The sequence below is a fragment of the Carcharhinus amblyrhynchos genome, chromosome 3, assembly GCF_965287045.1.
Source record: "Carcharhinus amblyrhynchos chromosome 3, sCarAmb.v2.hapA, whole genome shotgun sequence".
In the NCBI taxonomy this organism is placed as follows: Eukaryota; Metazoa; Chordata; class Chondrichthyes; order Carcharhiniformes; family Carcharhinidae; genus Carcharhinus; species Carcharhinus amblyrhynchos.
This window is the reverse complement of record NC_137326.1, coordinates 113,889,276-113,907,711: the sequence shown is the minus strand read 5'-3', so window position 1 is coordinate 113,907,711 and position 18,436 is coordinate 113,889,276. Positions and strand designations below refer to the sequence as shown.

At 38.6% G+C, this 18,436-nt stretch overlaps 1 protein-coding gene across 1 annotated transcript in view; it reads right to left on the bottom strand.

The window, feature by feature from the left end:
* Nucleotides 1–9,440: 9,440 nt before the first annotated feature.
* The window catches only part of rnpepl1 (arginyl aminopeptidase like 1), a 56,652-nt gene continuing 47,656 nt past the window's right edge, over nt 9,441–18,436 (bottom strand). The window contains exons 10-11 of the mRNA XM_080185756.1: nt 13,296–13,438; nt 9,441–12,434 (exon numbers count right to left, since the gene is read on the bottom strand). Coding sequence (XP_080041882.1) covers nt 12,198–12,434; nt 13,296–13,438 — 380 coding nt within the window. The 3' untranslated portion in view covers nt 9,441–12,197. The remainder of the gene's footprint in view (nt 12,435–13,295; nt 13,439–18,436) is intronic.

The following is an 18,436-nucleotide window of genomic DNA, read 5'->3' as shown; positions in this document are numbered from 1 at the left end:
CTGAACATGCGGGCAATCCCAAAGGGAGTTGATGAGGAAGGAGGCAAAGATTTGCATTCTTAAAGTGCCTCTTGTAACTTCAGGATATCCATTACCTGTAATTACAGCCACTGAAGTACTTTTTACATAAAAGCATAATACTGCGGATGCTGGACTCTGAAACAAACAGAAAATGCTGGAATCTGAAACAAAAACAGACAACGTTGGAAAATCTCAGCAGGTCTGACAGCATCTGTGCAGAGAGAACAGAGCCAATGTTTTGAGTCTGGATACAGGATCATCCTAACTGGAAATGTTGGCTCTATTCTCTCTCCACAGATGCTGTCTGACCTGCTGAGAAGTACTTTTAGAATTATAACCTCGATTCTAATGTAGCAAATACACCAGTCAATATCACATAAGCTGATTCTCCAGCCCTTATCACATTGCTGTTTGCAGGAATTTGCTGTGTACAAATTGGCTACCACCTTTCAAATCATCATAGAATCCCAACAGTGCAGAGGAGTCCTTTCAGCCCATCGAGTCTGCACCAGCTCTTCCCAAGGCATTTTTTTAACCCCATGTATGTATCCCGCTGACTGATATCTTAGAAATCATAGAAATCCTACAGTGCAGGAGGCCATTTGGCCCATTGAGTCTGCACCAACAACAATCCCACTCCAGGACATATCCCCACCATTTACCCTGCTAATGGTCAATGCACCTAACCCACACATCTTTGGACAAAGGACATCATCAATGATTTAAATCACTGAGTCTTCTGGAAAGTGCAATATAAATTCAGGTGTTTTTTAAATTGCACATGGCATGTTTCCACAAACAGAAATGTAATAATGACCAGATGAGTGAGGAAGGAGAGGGTCTCAGCCAACAGCTTGGGTTTGCAAGGCATGGAAAAACATTAGAATTTAGACACACTTTCTGGAACTATATATATATAAATAACATATTAACAAAAAATTATTAATCCAATCCTTTGTCACCAAAGAGACCTGGTTCACTGAGAATAAGGATATGTTGTTGAAACAAAGATGAATAAGAAGTATTCCCTCTGCAATCAGCAAAAAACATGGTCAAAAGATCCGTGGAAAGACTGGGAAATCAGGGAAGGAAGGAAGAAAAAAAATTAAGTGCGAGGAAGGAAAAGCAAAATACTGTGGATGCTGGAAGTCTGAAATAGAAACTGAAAATGCTGGAAATACTCAGGTCAAGCAGAGTATTTCCAGTAGTTTCTGTTTTTATTTAGAGGAAAGATGAAGTTGGGGAACGTCACGAGTATATGAAGATTAGTTATATGGTTATAAAGGTCTGGTATAGCAAGGGTTAATGAGAGACTGGATACACTGCCCACAGTGTGATGTAAAGGAACACATTACCCAAGTCCAGAGGGCAGCTTTGCACTGGACAGAGATGTGTGTAGAGGCAAGCATGGAAACAGCTTAGACTGTATATACAAATATAGTCACCAGTAGAGTCATACAGGTTTACAGCATGGAAACAGGCCCTCTGGCCCAATTTGTCCATGCTGCCTTACTTTCTTTTAAGAACCCCTTAATTGTCCCAATTGCCTGCATTTGGCCCATATCCGTCTATAGTCATAAAGGGATATGGGCCATATATACATAAATATTAACTCATGGAATTTCCAGATGGATCCCAATTTTTGGGAAGGTTTCAAAGCATTGCTGGGCTCATCAAAGCATGACATATTTGAAAATTGCCTTTTGAAGATAGAAATAACAACAGCCAGGAATTTCAGTAGCAATAATGTAAATATTGTAAGTGCTCATAATTATTACTGTGCAAAATTGACAGCAAAAGCTGGCACCTACACATATAGAAAAGAATCAGTAATCCAGAAATTGGGCAGCTGGATTTTCATGCTGGAGGCAGCAATCAGGAGACAGTACTAAGCCTGTTGTCATGATCCCACTTCTGTCTCAAGATTGCTGGGAAGTGGGATGTTCTTGGGGTCCGGGCCTAAATGGTAGTTAATAAACACTACCATACAAGACTCAGAACCTCAATGTTGACAGCAATTGGAAGACCTCAGAACCTCTCAGCAGCTAGAGAAGAAACCTGGAAGATTGAAAAAGCAGCATTCGGAACTAATAAAAAGCATCAGAAGTGAAGGTGCAAAAGGAGACTGCCACACAAAAGTAAGACTGGATGCAGAAGGCAGAAATAAAACCCCACCACTGTAGCAGAAGATTCCATTGAATCTCATGGAAGTCCAGCTTCAATCCCCAAAGAATGCAGAGTCAGAAGACCTAGCAGGGAGGAGCTGAAAAAGCTTAGGTTCTTGGCTAGAACAAGTTTTAAAAAGCTTTAAAGCCAACAGCAGTCTAAATTGCCATTTTTAAATGCAGGGCAAACAGCCCGAGTTCCAATTCGGCACCTGAACAGTTGGAGGCCCAGCTCCCTCTGATTGAAAAAATGAATTTTAATATTCAGCAGTTTAAATTAAAACAGCAAATGTTGGGAATCAATGGTTTCATGGCCCAAAATTTCTTAGATATTGCAGAGACTCAAAAAAAGTCAACACAGAGTCACTGCTAAACATTTAAACCACAGTTATGGAAACCGTGACTGCCATTACTGCACCAAAGCTCACAAGCATAGGAAACCTCATTAAGAAGAAGTGTATGGCAGCACCATCTTGGATTTTCAAACAGCATTTGAAGCTATATATACTTTTTAAATGACCATGGGTCAAAAATCTATCTTTCCAGGTCAATTTGGATCCATCCAAGGCCTTGACCAGTTACAAATTTGGGAATGTTGGAGAGCGGCGGCCTTTTCAAGGGTCAAATCTTCCTTCACTTGAAGAGTGTCTGAGAGTGCATTGTCTGCCACTACGATAAGAATTCTGTCCCTGATTAGCTGTGATTTCAGTTCATCATAGTCACAGTCTTCAGCCATCTGTACAGCTTATTGATGAAGGTGTCTTCAGGTTCTCCTGATTGCTGGACACCTTTGTTGAATACAATTGGGGATGTTGGAGAAAGAAATTCCTCAGATACAGGATTGCTTCGTGTCAAGACAAAAAAAAGGAACTTTATTCAGTAGGCCCAACAACCATCAATATAACAGCTAGATAAGGAATCTTCATCAAAATTTGATGAAATTTTAATATCATTCAACTCATTTTAATAAACAGCAACAAGATCCTTAAAGAGCAAAGTCCAACAAATGTTTCCATCAGGAGAACCCGATGAAAATGTTGTTGCACAGAAAACTAAACTATAAGGCAAGTCCATTGATAAGTCAAACCCACATAATAAGAAGAGACATATTGCACCCCAACATGCATCACAGTGAACCTCACATAGGAAGAGAAACAGGGTGAGCACTATAGACGAACTGTAAGTTAATTTTCCCTGTAAAGAAGGGGATAAACCAATTACCTTTGATGAAGGATGAAGAAAGAGAATTAATCAGCCAACCAAATGCCAGAATGAACATATCCAAAACAATCACCAAGGTCTTCCCAGTACAATGAAGTCTAACACTCTTCCAACTGTTACAATGACAAGACCTGGAAGAATTATAAAGCCTCCAAACCACCTGAACTTGTAAACACAGATTTACGCAAGGAGAGAAGGCAAAGCAGAAATAATGCAAATATGTCTGATAAACAGGAGCGTGTTGCAAATACATTGGTTAAAGATTTGGGGGAAGGTGAAGTACAAGGTCTGGCATAATATGGGTTAATAAGGGTTAAAATGGGACTGGGTACAGTACCACCCGCAGTATGATGTAAAGGAACTCATGGCCTGAGTTTAGAGGCCAGTCTTGTACCGGACATAGATGTATAAACAGGCAAGCATTGGAGACAGCTTCTAGCTTAGACCTTATACTGCATATATGTGTATCGCTACTCATACTTAAACTGTACAAGTTTCAGAATCTCCTTATAAGACCTACTGAACTACGCACATTTTACAAAATGTTTCACATACACAATAAATTTTTCCATCCTATCTTTCTCAATTTGTCTGCAGCCTTTGACACAGTTGACCACTTTTCAAAACCTTCTTACTTGTCGGACAACTTGGGACAACTCCCACCCAGTTCCATTCTTATCTACCTAATCATAGCCAAAAAAATCACTTGCAATGGTTTACATTCCCACTCCCACATTCATGCCTCTGATGTCCCCTAAGGAATTACCCAAGGCCCTCTTCCATTTCTCAACTACATATTGCCCCCCAGAGATTAGTCTGTTTGCAGCCTTGGTGTCATATTTGATCTTGAGCTTCTGATTTCATATTTATACTATCATGAAGAATGCCCATAGCATCATGGCCCAACTTTGTCCTGTCCTCAGTTCATTTGCTGCTGAAATCCTCAGTCATATCTATGTTACTTCAAGATTTGAAGATTCCATGCACTGCTGGCTGGTCACCCATATTCTGAAACTTGAAGTCATCTATATCTCTGCTGCCAGTGCTTAACTCCAAGTCCCATTCACCTACCATCCCTGTGCTCATTGACCTATATTAGCTCTTGGTCAAGCGATGTCTTGACTTGAAAATTCTCATCCTTGTTTTCAGATCTCTCCATGGCCTCAAAATCTCTGCAATTTCCTCCAGCCCCACAAACCTCAAATTTCTGCGTCTCTTTAATTCTGGCCTCAAGCATCCCGATTTTACCATTGGTGACTGCACCTTTAACTGCCAAGGGCCCCAGTTTTAGAATTCCTTCTCTCTACACCCTCCATCTCTCTGCTACACTTTCTTGCTTTAGGACATTCTTAAAACCTACCTCTTTGACTGAGTGTCTCAACATCTGTCTGAATGGGCAGGATTGTAAGGCCTCGCTCATCCATGATCCATTCCATGCCCGCACCGATTCCCACAGCGGGTAGGACGGTAAAATTCCTACCAATATCTCATGTGACACTGTGGAAATGTTTTAAAGTATTTATGTGAAGTATCTTGGGTACTTTAAATGTGCTATGTAAATGTAAATTGTCATTCTTTTACTGAAGCCAGGATCTATAGATGTGATAAAAAAACTAATCTCAGCCCAATTCTGCATTGATTGCATTTTTAAAGAGGAAACAGATGTTGCAGCAGCAATGCCAAAAGATACCTTCTATTTTACATTGAGTTCAATTAAAAAAATAACAACTTTGTCATTAATTCAAAAAATGCTGGAAGTATTAGCAGATCAGGTAACATCTGCGATGACAGAAACTAAGTTCACCTTTTAGGTCGATGATCTTTAATTGCAACAGGTCAAACAATCTTTGTTTTTATCTTCACAGAGGGTGCCCAACCATACTGCTGAGTACTTCCAGCATTTTCATTTAGATTTAGATTTTATTTCAGATTTCCAGCATCCACAGCATTTTCCTCTGACTTAACCTTTGCCTTTCATTTAAACTCACAACGTTGTGAACGCACTGCACATGGTTTGGAAAACTTCATATTCAAAATACACCAGAATTAAAACATCAAATCATTAAAGTCAGTCTCATTAATTTATTTTTTTCTAAGTAAGTTTCAAACAGATTAAAAATAAACAATGTTCCATATGATGAAATGTGTTTACATCACAACAATCTGTCAGATATTCTTATGGATAGAATGACCCTATAATTCAAATAAAGTTGCAAGTGAACTGTTAGTGCCACAACTGAAAATTGATAGAAATACTATACTTGTGTTATTTTTAAATGATTCTGTTAAAGAAATTCATGTAAAGGAATAAAAAGTTTAACAATGATATATATTCCTTTGCATATTTGTTATTGTGCCAGTGGAAATAACAGGCCAATGCTGAAGTGTATTTATACTTGCAATAATCTCTTAAAAGGAATTTTCAAAAAGCAGACCATTATGGTAATAGAATGCATTGTTAGTGTAACATGGCACAAACAAATTGAGTTACAACAAGAGATCAGTATAAAGAGCATGTTTTGGAATTATAAGGCATACATCACATGAGAAAGTGAGGCGAGACATGGTGGGTCTTCACTCAGTGCTTGTGCGGAAGATTTCCCCAAAATGGGCAGCATGGCAGCACAGTGGTTAGCACTGCTCTCTCAGTACCAGGGACCTGGGTTCGATTCCAGCCTTGGGTGACTGTCTGTGGAATTTGTACATTCTTCCTGTGTGTGAGTGGGTTTTCTCTGGTGCTCCGGTTTCCTCCCACAGTCCAAAGGTGAGTAGGTTAGGTGAATTAGCTATGGTAAATGCACAGAGTTATGGGGATTGGGTGAGAGGATGGCCTAGATGGGATACCCTTTCAGAGAGTTGGTGTAGACGCGATGGGCTGAATAGCCATTTTCTGCACTGTCACAATGCTATGGTTCTATATTTCTTTGGTACTTTGGGCAGGAATTGCAGCATAAATTAATCAGATTTAAAGTATCCTCCCTCGTGTTACACACATTCAGCGCCATGATTTGATTTGAATATTCAGTATTAGAAATAATGCAAGTTATTTGAAATGATTATCAGCAGAATAACTTGAGAATATGATCATTAAATTCTAAATCTTGATGCCCTATCAATACACATTTGAATCCTGTTTGCCTCTCCAATATGTTTGCTATACTGATCGAACAGCCTCAAATCGACTGTGACCCCAAAACATTTAGCCGAAATCCATACATAGTAGACGTCTTAAACTGCACTGCATTTACCCAAATTGGAGAACATTTGCCACACAGGGAATTATTCCCCAAATGTATCTAAATTCAATTAAATATCTACGTACTTGATAGTTTTCCATCATCAATCTGTAGAATTATTCATTGTTTGCCTTCAGAAGTTATTTATGATGATGAGAACAATGTTCCTAATACAGATCTCTAATACCTTCCAGTATACTTTGTACACAAGTTGGCTATACTTCACACATATATAAATTATGCTGGAATATACCATTATATTGATTTTACAAAAGAATGACGATGAAACAACATGGATCTTTTGACATTTCTTCCCTGTACTTCTCCTGAAAGGCAATGGGAGGATGATTTTATCTGAAGTGCTCTTCAGATAGATGATGAGCTATTGTCCTTTTTAGTTCTTGTGATAAAATGGACAACAAGTTACCAGGGCAAAATGCACTCCACATGCAAAGCAATCAGTAGACATAAAAATTAATGCATCTCTAAAATAGATACATCCTGTAATCAAATAAAATGTCCTTCTATAGTATTCAGAGTGTTCTATAATTTGGAGCACCTGCATCCATTGTTGAAATGGAGCCACATGCTTATCTCCAAAATCTGACTACAAAAAGATGAGTCTTCAGACTAAGAAGCTGCACAATACAGCATGTAAAGTTTGAATAAAATAGAACAGATAGAATCCAGCATAAATAAAAGTTCAACTTGAAAGGAATGTGATACTAAGAATAAACAAACTGAAATTGACAAACTGAATAATTTGAGATTTTTTACTACAATGACAGCTACATGAGTTACATAGGGTCCTAACTTCCACCCAAACTTATGTCCTGGCTCGCTAGAATTAGAGATCGAAAGCACACTCAGGAAAACCTGGCTCAAAGCTCTGACAGGGTGAGCGCATGGCCAGATCCACATGCAGGAATGTCAGGTCCACTCACAGGGGTATCAAGTCCATTGGCTGGGATGGTTCTTCTTGGAAGTGCAAGGTATTTAGATTTGGGCCTGCAGATTGAAGGGGAAGGAACAGAGGAATCCCATGAGACTGGAGGTCAGGGACAAACCCACGGCGGAGGGTTTGGCAATATCCAGCATGCTTCTAACTCTGAGAAATTATTGGTATAAAATTAGTAGAACAACCCAAACTTAGCTATTTGACTTGCTTTGTTGGATGGTTCCAGTACAGCGCAATTGTTCAGGGGGCTTTCACAGGGAGGATTATGCAGGGGAGTCATACAGGTGTGGGTCATGTCGAGAGTCCTAGTGTCCCTTATGGACAATTGCCGCGTAGAGCTTTAGCTAGGAAGGAACTTCCAAGAGGGACGCACATCTTTGGGGTATCCCCAAATCTGACCAATGCTGGGGAGCCATTGAGTATAACTGATAGATCACATGATTCTAGGGTCTATATATTTCAACATTATATTGGATAAATAATTTCTACACAATCATGTCCACAAACATGATGGTCATATCTCTCAATATTGGGCAGAATTCTCCCAAAAAAAACCCAAGTGTCATAACAGCACAAATAATGGAATAATCCATGCTGGTATCTCAGGTGTGCGCTACAATTTTCACATAACTGGTTACTACTTTGGAGAATTGGGAGTTTGGCACTGGTACTCAGGGGGCAGGGCATTCTAAACATGCTGGTGAGCCCAGCTTGGGTGCTGTTTTGCAAGGGCCCCCTGATCTCTCAGTGCACTAGGAGACTTCCCTCATTGGTGGTATGTCCCCCCCAACCACCTCCCTGCCACAGTCCCCCTGCCTAATCCCTGACATGTCCCTCCCACTAGGACTCTCAACATGACCCACCCCTGTATGACCCCCCTGCATAGTCTTCCCTGTGAAAGCCCCCTGCACATTCTCCCTGTCAGAGCCCCTACTCAGGCTCCACCCCTTTGATGGTGCCTAACTGGCACCGCTGGGGTGCCTGGTGGCCACTGCCAGTGTGCCAGGTGGGCCTGCCCAGCCATGCCCCCAAAACATCCTGGGGCTTCAGCGGTCACTGAGCTCCCCGGCATGATCGTCACACCAGCTAGTGAAGACCAATAGTGATTCTTGCCATTATCACGCCTTGTCTGAAGATCAGAGACTTCCATGCAATTGGACTATGCACATTTGAATGCTACTTTAAATACGCTAATCAGCCTTGCACCCTTTCTGGGCATGATCTCGTTTGCACTTTGGGCCAGGAGACTCTCAAACTGTTTGGAGCCAGGCGCAGAATCAATTTTATGGCTCACACACTATTCTCTGAGATTAGCTTGAAATGCGCCAGGTATGACCAGGTTGGAGAATTCCCCCCATGATGTACATATCTATCCGCATCTTCGAAAATGAGAGATCAAACCAAAAGTTTAAATCATTATTTTAAATTGCCTAATATACAGAGTTTACACATTTAATACATGTTTCTGGTCTCCATTGCCAAGATGTACTATCCAGTGCACAATGTTGAAATTCTCCTGAAGAACAATAGAAATCTTCAATACAAAAAGTTCTGCTGAAAGTCCAATTGAAACATTTGAGGCTATGATCGTGCAATCAAACCCAATCAATTGTACTCTCAATTTCTCCAGCAATTACTTTTCAAGTATTTAATTTTAGTCACAATTCTTTTCCACTGCCCCACAAAGTGACTTCAGGCGAGCAGTCTGCTCTAAAAAAAAATCACTTTTTAGTTTGCACTATTTTACTTCCCCATGCACATAGGAATATTTTAATCAGTTTTAGTAATGCTGCAAAAGACAGGTAGGTTTAACAAATAGTAGCATTATCCAGTCACCCACCAAATCAAGACTTCCTTGTTTATTTTTGTATACATTCATATTTTTCACATTATCAGTACTTGCAAAATACTTTGATAACATAAAATGTTTCCACTGGCCTTTTCATCCTTAAAAACAGATACATATAGTTCAATTCAGCTTGATGAATTTGCAGTTATGAGAATGTTTCTGTGATTTTAGTTGGTTAATAAAAATAAAGTTTCATCAAGCAAGAATAGAAGACAAAACTGAATGCTGGAAATCTGAAATAAAACAATGGTGGAAATATGCAGCAGGTCAGTTAACATCTGGGAAGGTGAGGGCATATTAGAAAGTTTTGGGTGCATACCCTTGCTCAGAACTGTTGTTTCATTTTTTGTTTTAATCGCCATCAGGTTATCAATGAACATGGTGAAAGATATAAACCTGAAAACTACAAATTGCACACAAAATGTCATTGGATAAAGAGCATCCTTCCTGGGAAAATGTAATATCTTAAAAGATAATTTGGCATTGTGCAAAACATTGTGGCACTTAAAAAGAACAAAGCTCAACCACTTTGTGTTGCTTAGATAAGTGTATTATCTGGACATTATAAAATCGTTCTGACTTACAGAATTTGTTTGTAAACAATTAACAATACATTTTGAGGAAGTGTTTTCTTTCATTTTATGAAACATGGTATAATGAGGCTTCTGTTAAATAAAGACAGAAGTTTGTGGACTATAAATCAGTAGAATACTGATGATAAAGGCACCACTGACTGCACCACCTGAGAAAGGTACAACCAGTTAAACACTTGCATACAAGTTTTTTTTGTGCAAATCCATTATACAGTTTTTGGCCCCTATACAAATGTACTTTTTTTTTGCACATACTTAAGAAACACACAAACGAGAAGTGGGGAAAATGTACAAAAATTGATCACAATAAATGGACTTTTACTAACGTGGTTCCAGTGTTGACACAAAAGCTACAATTCTCTCAATGTCTTCTTTGTCACCTGGATCGTATTTATGGGTGTGTTCGCTAATTCCAACATTTACAGCCATGGCAGAGCATACAAACAATGAGTATCAAAGACATTCTAACCAATCTGTGGAACTATAATCAGGCATTCAAATGAATAGAAATTTTGGCAATTGTCAAAACCACATTAATACAGCTCTAGTTGCAATCACTGCAGTATATCCTACTGTCACCTCTGAACCACAACCAGATACCTAAACTACCAGACAGCGGAAGCAACTGTCAACATTGAACTTTAATACATCCCAACCCAACTCCGTAACAACCTGCTCCAGCACAGAGCAGTAGCTAAATACTTAGACATATCTATTAACCCGCTAAGTTGCCAAAGTTGTTACAACTGAAACAAGTATAATGGAATTGAAGGAAAATGGTGCTTGGATTGGAAATGCAATAATTTGGACTCCACTGCACAAAGTGCAATTTAAAATGAAGGTTTCTCCTATGGATTAATACTAAAAATGACAAATTGAAACATTAGAGATAATGTTCATTCTTTAAAAAAAATCAATGATAATATATATAACAAAACAGTTGACCAATTTGGATAAAATAATCATGTGCCTAATTCCATTTTTCAAAGGAGTGCAAGAGAATGAACTCAAAGAACTCAAGAGCTCATTTACTTTCTCAGAAACATTCTTTCCAATAATTCTTCGTAAAAATTATATTCTGCAAGAATGTAAAGTAGAATAAGAGAATGATAACAGAATAAACACACATTTCTAATCATAGTATAATGTAAAGGCAAAAGAAAACTCATCTTAAATAAGTTTTGGACAAAATTCAAAGAGGATTAACAGAAAATGCTCTGAAACAACCCAGACATGAAGCATCTTCACATCTCTACCTTTTAGTTTGCATCCTAGTGTGGATTCTAGCCTACCTGAAATATGTAGAGTGAATTTATTTGGGTCTCAACTTATTACTAGTGAAGCCTCTTTCTCAAGAATAAACATCATACTCTGTGCACCAACTAATTTACCAAAAGTCCTTGCATCGAGTGACTCATTACTGCTAAACAAAGCCTGCTAAGTTACAAATCAAATTTGTATTGAAAAGAAAAATTGAGCTGAGCAAACTTGTACCACCAAACTCATTTGAAATAAGAGGCTCTACTTATTAATCCTCCCGCTTTGGCAAAATTGGAATTCACACGTTTTGTGCTGATGTACTCATTGGAAGTAACAAACTCTGTCTTCAATAATTCCTCTTGCCTTTAGCAATACATCATCACCACTAGGCATAATCAACCAACACTATACTAATCATTTCATTAGAATCAACCATTCAAAAGCAGGTCATTTGCTGATCATCTTTCAGCAGCAATAGGGCTGGAGTAGCTAACTTGCCAGAGTTGAGATGTAGTCTTTCATTTCAAGGTGTTCTACTCACTGAAGATTTAGGCTATTTTTATTATCAATGAATCATCCTCGAACTATGATCTGAGAATCTACACATCCTGTACGTGTGTCAGACACTCAAGAGTGACAAGATTACTATTACTGTATAACTATGGCCAATGGCTGAATGAAATGCTATATTTTAAGAAACATTTTGGAATGCTGGTTTAGGCTTCTTCATTCCCTGGAAGAGGTTCTCAAGGTAACCAGCGTAAATCCTGGAATTTTGATTAAATTAAAAAGTTAACAGCTGGAAATATTTCAGTTTACAGAGCTGTTATGTTCTCATGTAAGGGACCTCAGCCAATTAGTTAGATTCGTCTTGTAATGGCATGGGTTGCTCAGCTATGCAGAGACATTCACATCCCTGAGTGACATGGGGTTTGACGCATCTGATGGTTTATCTTCAAGCAGTGTCATAACAGCAGCAGGGTTAGCACTGTGTGCAAATATCTGTTGGATTGCTCTCCTCAAGTTCACATGTAGTCTGTTTTGAGTCAGGTAAAAGGTCTCCATGGCAATGGCCTTCATGGTTCCAGCACACAGATCCTCATACAAAGGACCGGTGTACATTCGTGAGGTCTAGGAAGGATGCAATGAGAGAAATGAGAGAGCTTCTTAGCTGTCAAATTAAATACAAAGTAAAGACAATAAATTGGGCACATTAGAAAAAGATCTTCCCTCTGAATACATAACCAATTCACAAGATTAATTTAAATACTATAAGATGCTTTCAGTTTCACTGTCCATTATGTAATTTGTGAAATCCTATAAAAAGGCACGAAGATTCTTTGGTGAGTCCCGAAGTAGTTTTAAAGTGACTCTTAAAGGGACAGGGAGGTAGGGAGACTCAGTTTTTCCAGTGAGACAATTTTACAGTATGCATCTCAGATGGCTGAAAAGACAGCCACTGATAATAGGACAAACAGCAGGTGAGTTACATAATGCTAGAGTTGAAGGTGTTTTGTGCAACGTTGCACTCAACCACAGCCTATTTATTATTGATGCAAATATCTGCACCATCTGAGCTTTACCCCTCCCTCAGTTCTAAAACTGGACGTTGTAAGCAAATAGAGTTTGAGAACTGCTTGGTATGCAGTCTGCAAATGGATAAACACCGTAGTTGTTGAGTTAAGTGCTTTTCAAAGGTGTTTTATAAATTATGAAGTCTCACAATACCAGGTTAAAGCCCAACAAGTTTATCTGGAATCATAAGCTTTTGGAGTCTCACCTGATGAAGGTGCTCCAAAAGCTCATAATTCCAAATAAACCTGTTGGACTTTAACATGGTGCTATGAGGCTTCTCACTATGCCAACCCCAATCCAATGCCGACATCTCCACATTATAAATTATGGTCATCAGTACCTTTAATAGCTTAATTACTGTATGCTTATTTCATTAAGTTTCATTACACAATGCGTCCAGCGCTTTAAGTATCTTACATGATTTTCCAGGAATCGTCGCACTTTGTAGAAATCTGGTAAATAATTATTTCTGACTACAATTTGTAACCATCTAATCCTTATTTCAGCATTCATTGAATCGAGCAGTGCAGAGTAACTCTTCGATAGCTTCATCATGGCTTCTAACAAGGCAAAAAACAGAAATTATAAATGCAGGTATTTCAAATTATCTGACCGAACTAAATATTAATCAAACAAGCAGGCTTCAGAAAGAGATCAACTAAACAGAGTTTATGTTGCAGTTCCACCAGGACCACTTGGTTCCAGACCTCACTACAGCCTTAGTCCAAACATGGATAAAATAATTAAATTCGGTGATGAGGTGAGTGTGACTGCCCTTGACATCGAGACAGCATTTAACTATCAGCATCAAGGATGCCTAGCAAAACTAAAGCCCATGGAAAGTCAGGGGAAAATCTCTCTACTATATGGAGTCAGAATTAGTACAAAGGAAGACGGTTATGGTTGTTGAAGGACAATCCCAAGGGCATCATACCAGAGTTCCTCAGGGTAGTGTCTTAGGTCCAACTTTTTTCAGTTGCATCAGCAACAACCTTGCCTCTATCAAAAGATTGTATGTTTGCTTGTAATTGTGCAATCTTCAGTACCATTTGCAACTCCTCGGATACTGAATGAGTCCATACCCGCATTGCGTAAAACCTGAACAACATTCAGGCTTGGACTTCACTGTGGCACTTGACATTTGCACCTGACAAGTGGTAGGCAATGGCCATCTCCAAAAAGAGAGAATCTAACTTTTTCTATAAAGGAGAAACTTAACCACCTATCCTTGACGTTCAATAGCATCACCATCACTGAATCCCCCAAAATTTGGGGCTTACCACTGATCAGAAATTTAACTGGACCAGCCATATAAATGCTGTGACTACAAGAGCAGGTCAAAGGCTGGGAATTCTGACTCACCCCCTGACTCCCAGATCCTGTCTAATATCTACAAGGCACAAATCGAGTGTGGTAGAATGTTGTCCACATGCCTGGATGAGTGCAGCTCCAGCAACAATCAAGAAGTTTGCCACTATCCTGGATAAAACAGCCCACTTGATTGGCACCACATCCACAACCTTAAAAATTCACTGCCTCCAGTACCAGTGCGCAGTGGTTGCTGTGTGCAAGATGCGCCATAATAATTCACAAAGCCTTCTTCAACTACTCCTTCTGAACCCATGACCTCTATCATATAGAAGGAGAAGGGCAACAGACATGTGGGAATCACTACCTGCAAGTTCCCCTCCAAGGCACACTTCATCCTGACTTGAAACCACTTCATCATTCCGTCACTGTTATTGCCAAAAACCTGATACAACTATAGTGATGTAATGAAAGAAGTACCTATAGAGATTGACTGCAGGAGTTCGAGAAGGCAGCTCACCACTGACCTTCTAATCAGCAATTAGTAATGAGCAACAAATCCAGGCCTTGCCAAAGATGCTCACATTTCATAAACAAATAAAACAAAATGAGGGTTCTACTGTATAAGACAATATTTAAAGATTACATCCAATCAATAACAAGCTGCTGACTTAATATTTTTGCATTCAAAATAATGGAAAATTAACTTAAAAGAACTGCCATGCTTTTGTTTCCTTGATCCAACAACTATTGTGATATTTCCATATCTCTGCATAATCCAAAATAGTCCATTCTCAGACTCCAACAGCTTTCACTTTTTGCACAATGTTCCACTATCGTACCCAATAAATTATCGGAACAAACATATGGAGATTGTTCCCATCTAATTTTGTTCAATTAATACAATATCTGGAAAAGGCAGTCTTGTACGGAATTTATAATATGATGACACTTAAGCTATATAGGAAGTCATTTAAGATTTTACTGAAATTTGACTTTCCAAACCAATACCCTTACTATTTGAGAAACTTGGCTTAAATCTTTTATTTATATCTTGAATCAGTTTCTATCCCATAAAGTACAGTAACCTAAAATTAAATCATAGCAATAGTGCTATGTTCATGAAAGAATTGCCCTTGAATTTTGTCTCAGCATGACTCCAAAATATAAAGTATTTCTTAGAACTGACTAGGTACAAACACACATTCAATACCATATTTAATCTAACACCGTCTTTAAATCGCAAATTATACAATTGCTTAGAATCAGAGCAATTTCATGGTAACTAAAATTTGTGGTTGATGTCTGTGTATTGAACTGTGTTTGTTTGCTCAGGGCACCTCCACAATAGACAGTGTAGCCTCACTCAACAATCCAAAACTTATTGGTAAGCAACAACTATTAGAGAATAGGTGTTCTTATTTAATATTTTCCCTCAAAATAATAGGGTTCAACACATCTACAGTTGATGTTCACAGAATTACGCATACAGTAATAACTAGTAGCAATAATTAGTCATGCCATTAACAGAAGCACCTACAGCAAAACCTTGACAGCTCGATTTGAAATTCAAAACATTGAAGCTGAGTTTCATGTACTTGGAAGGCTAAATTTCTAAATTTCAAAAATGCTCTTCTAACTCCATTTTTATATCCCCTTTCACAACTACTGTGTGACATCTCACATAATTCATACAGATATTGTGATGACTTCAGCCAGGCTAATGAGGTTGGCTTGCTAGAGTATGAAAAGAGATACCTGATAAGTCTTACAATAAGAAGGGGTACCTGATGGTTTTAATTGATGGTTAAATCAGGGAGCGTCATGCTCCCTATTTAAAGCAGATATGTCAGACTCCCAGCCTGCATTTCAGCAGGGAGCAACTGGAGAGCTGGATGTGTACAGGCGTGTGGTGTAAATAAAGTAATTTGGTGATGGGACTTTCGTCTCTGTGGAGTTATTACAGATACATAACCCCTTTCCCATCTCCCTCAGTAACAACTGCAATTTCTAAATCAGTAAAACTCTTGAAACTGTTATAGTTTCACCATGAATGAAATCTAAGTCATTAATAAACTGGAGACAGTTAGAAAGCTTAATGAAAAAGCCCATCCAGGTCATATTATCGCTTGACCCCCATCCTTCTGTATGTGTGTTCCTGGAGTAGTTAATTTGCCCAAAATAAATTGTGTCATTATTGAATGTTAGGCTTTGAGAAACAAAAAAGTTCTTAAATTGATGGCCAGATCATGTCTTTGTCTGTTACATTGAGGGAAAGTATTTAACTGCCATAAAGATATCGCATACTGATGTTTCACTGCAAAGTCAAAAAGCTGTAAGAGGCTGGAAGCTGTTTATATTGTCAAAGAAAGCCTATTTGTCCACCGCTGAATTTCTGATCAGCCAAATATTATCTCATCCTATTTCTATTGTCTTCAGCTCTGACCAACAAATCCAGGCTCGAAACATTAGCACTGTTCTCTCTCCATAGATGCTGTTAGATCTGCTGAGATTCCCCAGTATTTTCTTTTTTTGTTTCAGATTCTAGCATCTGCAGTAATTTGCTTTTATAAACACTATTTCTGCCTGGCACAGCTTTTAATTCTCACTGTCCAGTCAGAAACTATGCTCAAAAACACATTAATCCAAAATAAAACAAGTTTACAGCACAGAAGGCAGCCATTTGGCATATCGTGTCTGTGCTTATAAAGACAAGAGCTAACCAGCCTAATCCCAAATTCCAATTTTGGGTTCAAAGTGGTGTAAGTTAAGGCACTTTAAGTCCATATTCAGCTGTTACTGCCTCCATCACATTTTACTCTTAATTCTTCAGAAACTCACATAACAGACAAAAGATAAAAGATACTAAATTAAATAAAGGCTTTAAGATAGTTTGATTTAACCCTTTCTTTACAGCAATAAGCACACCTCTTGATATGATTTCAGAATCCAAAACGCTTGTGCCTATAATCCTACAGTTTACTTGGAGGATTTTCTCATTATTACGTTTTCCGTTCCATTCGTTTAACTCAGCTTCTTGACAACATGTATATAATCTGGCTCTCTAAACAGAAAAAACAAAATTGTGCTTATAAACAACTGTTATCTCTGTCAGTTCTCAACCAACACTGCCTCCATCCTCCAACAATGAATCTGCTGAACAGGCTCGAATTGGAACCAGTAGTTTCTTTATTATTCTTACTGTGGTAGATTGTTTTTGCAGTAAAATAATCAAGGTCTGTGCCAAAGTGCACAACACAACTGACTTGTCAGGCCAATTAATCATCAAAGCGCACTCTTTATGAGGGTGCTTTACTATTTTATCAATTTGCATCACTTGCACTCTTCTCAAAAATCTATTTCCCTGATATTGAGGAAAACTTATCTATTGCTGCACAGAACTTTAGTCATACTTCATAATAAAGACCTCTACTGAAAGCTCTTAATGTTACATATACCAGCAACCAGTAGTCTAAATATACCTCTAAAAAAAAGACATCTCAGTTCGTAAGCTCCAGTGACGAGAATGAATGCCTGAACAACTTGAACTTACATAGTGCCTTTACTATCGAAAATAACCTCGTTTACAGAGTGGTGCGAACAGGAATGAAGCATCAAGCCAGGAAGACAATTGGGAAGAGTTTACACACAAAGATGAGTTCTGAGTTGGAGGAAGGATATGGAGGGGTTTCGTTGAGAAAATTTCAAAAGCAACCTTAGGTTGCAGGCAGCTCTGCCATTTATGATAGGGCAAAAGAATAGGGGATGCAGGGGAGGTTAAAGACAGAAAGATTCAAGAGTACAAAAAGGAAAGTACACCTCTCAGAGTTTACAGAGTGGCGTGCAATGAGGCCTTGGAGAGACTGAAGGCAAATTTTAATTAAATTCAACGCATTGTGGAAGAGAGGGTACAGTTCTGCGAGGACAAGTGCATAGTTAAACAGAGCTTAGTGTGAAACAGATAGTGGCATTCACATTTTGAATAAAATTGAAGTCTATGGAATATAAATAAAAGGCAGTCAGTAAGAAGAATATTGTAATAAGTAAGGTTGGTGGTGACCAAAGTGTTGCTATGTGTTTCATTGGCAGACAGGGGGAAGTAAGGGAGGAGATGAAATTAAGAGATTTTGATGATGGAGAAATGGACTGGCGATTCCATTGGCCCCAGAGCCTATGAATGAATTTGGAAGGGAGAAAGCAAAAGTGTCAAAAATCATGGAAAGAAAATTATAACATGCCTTGTTCACATC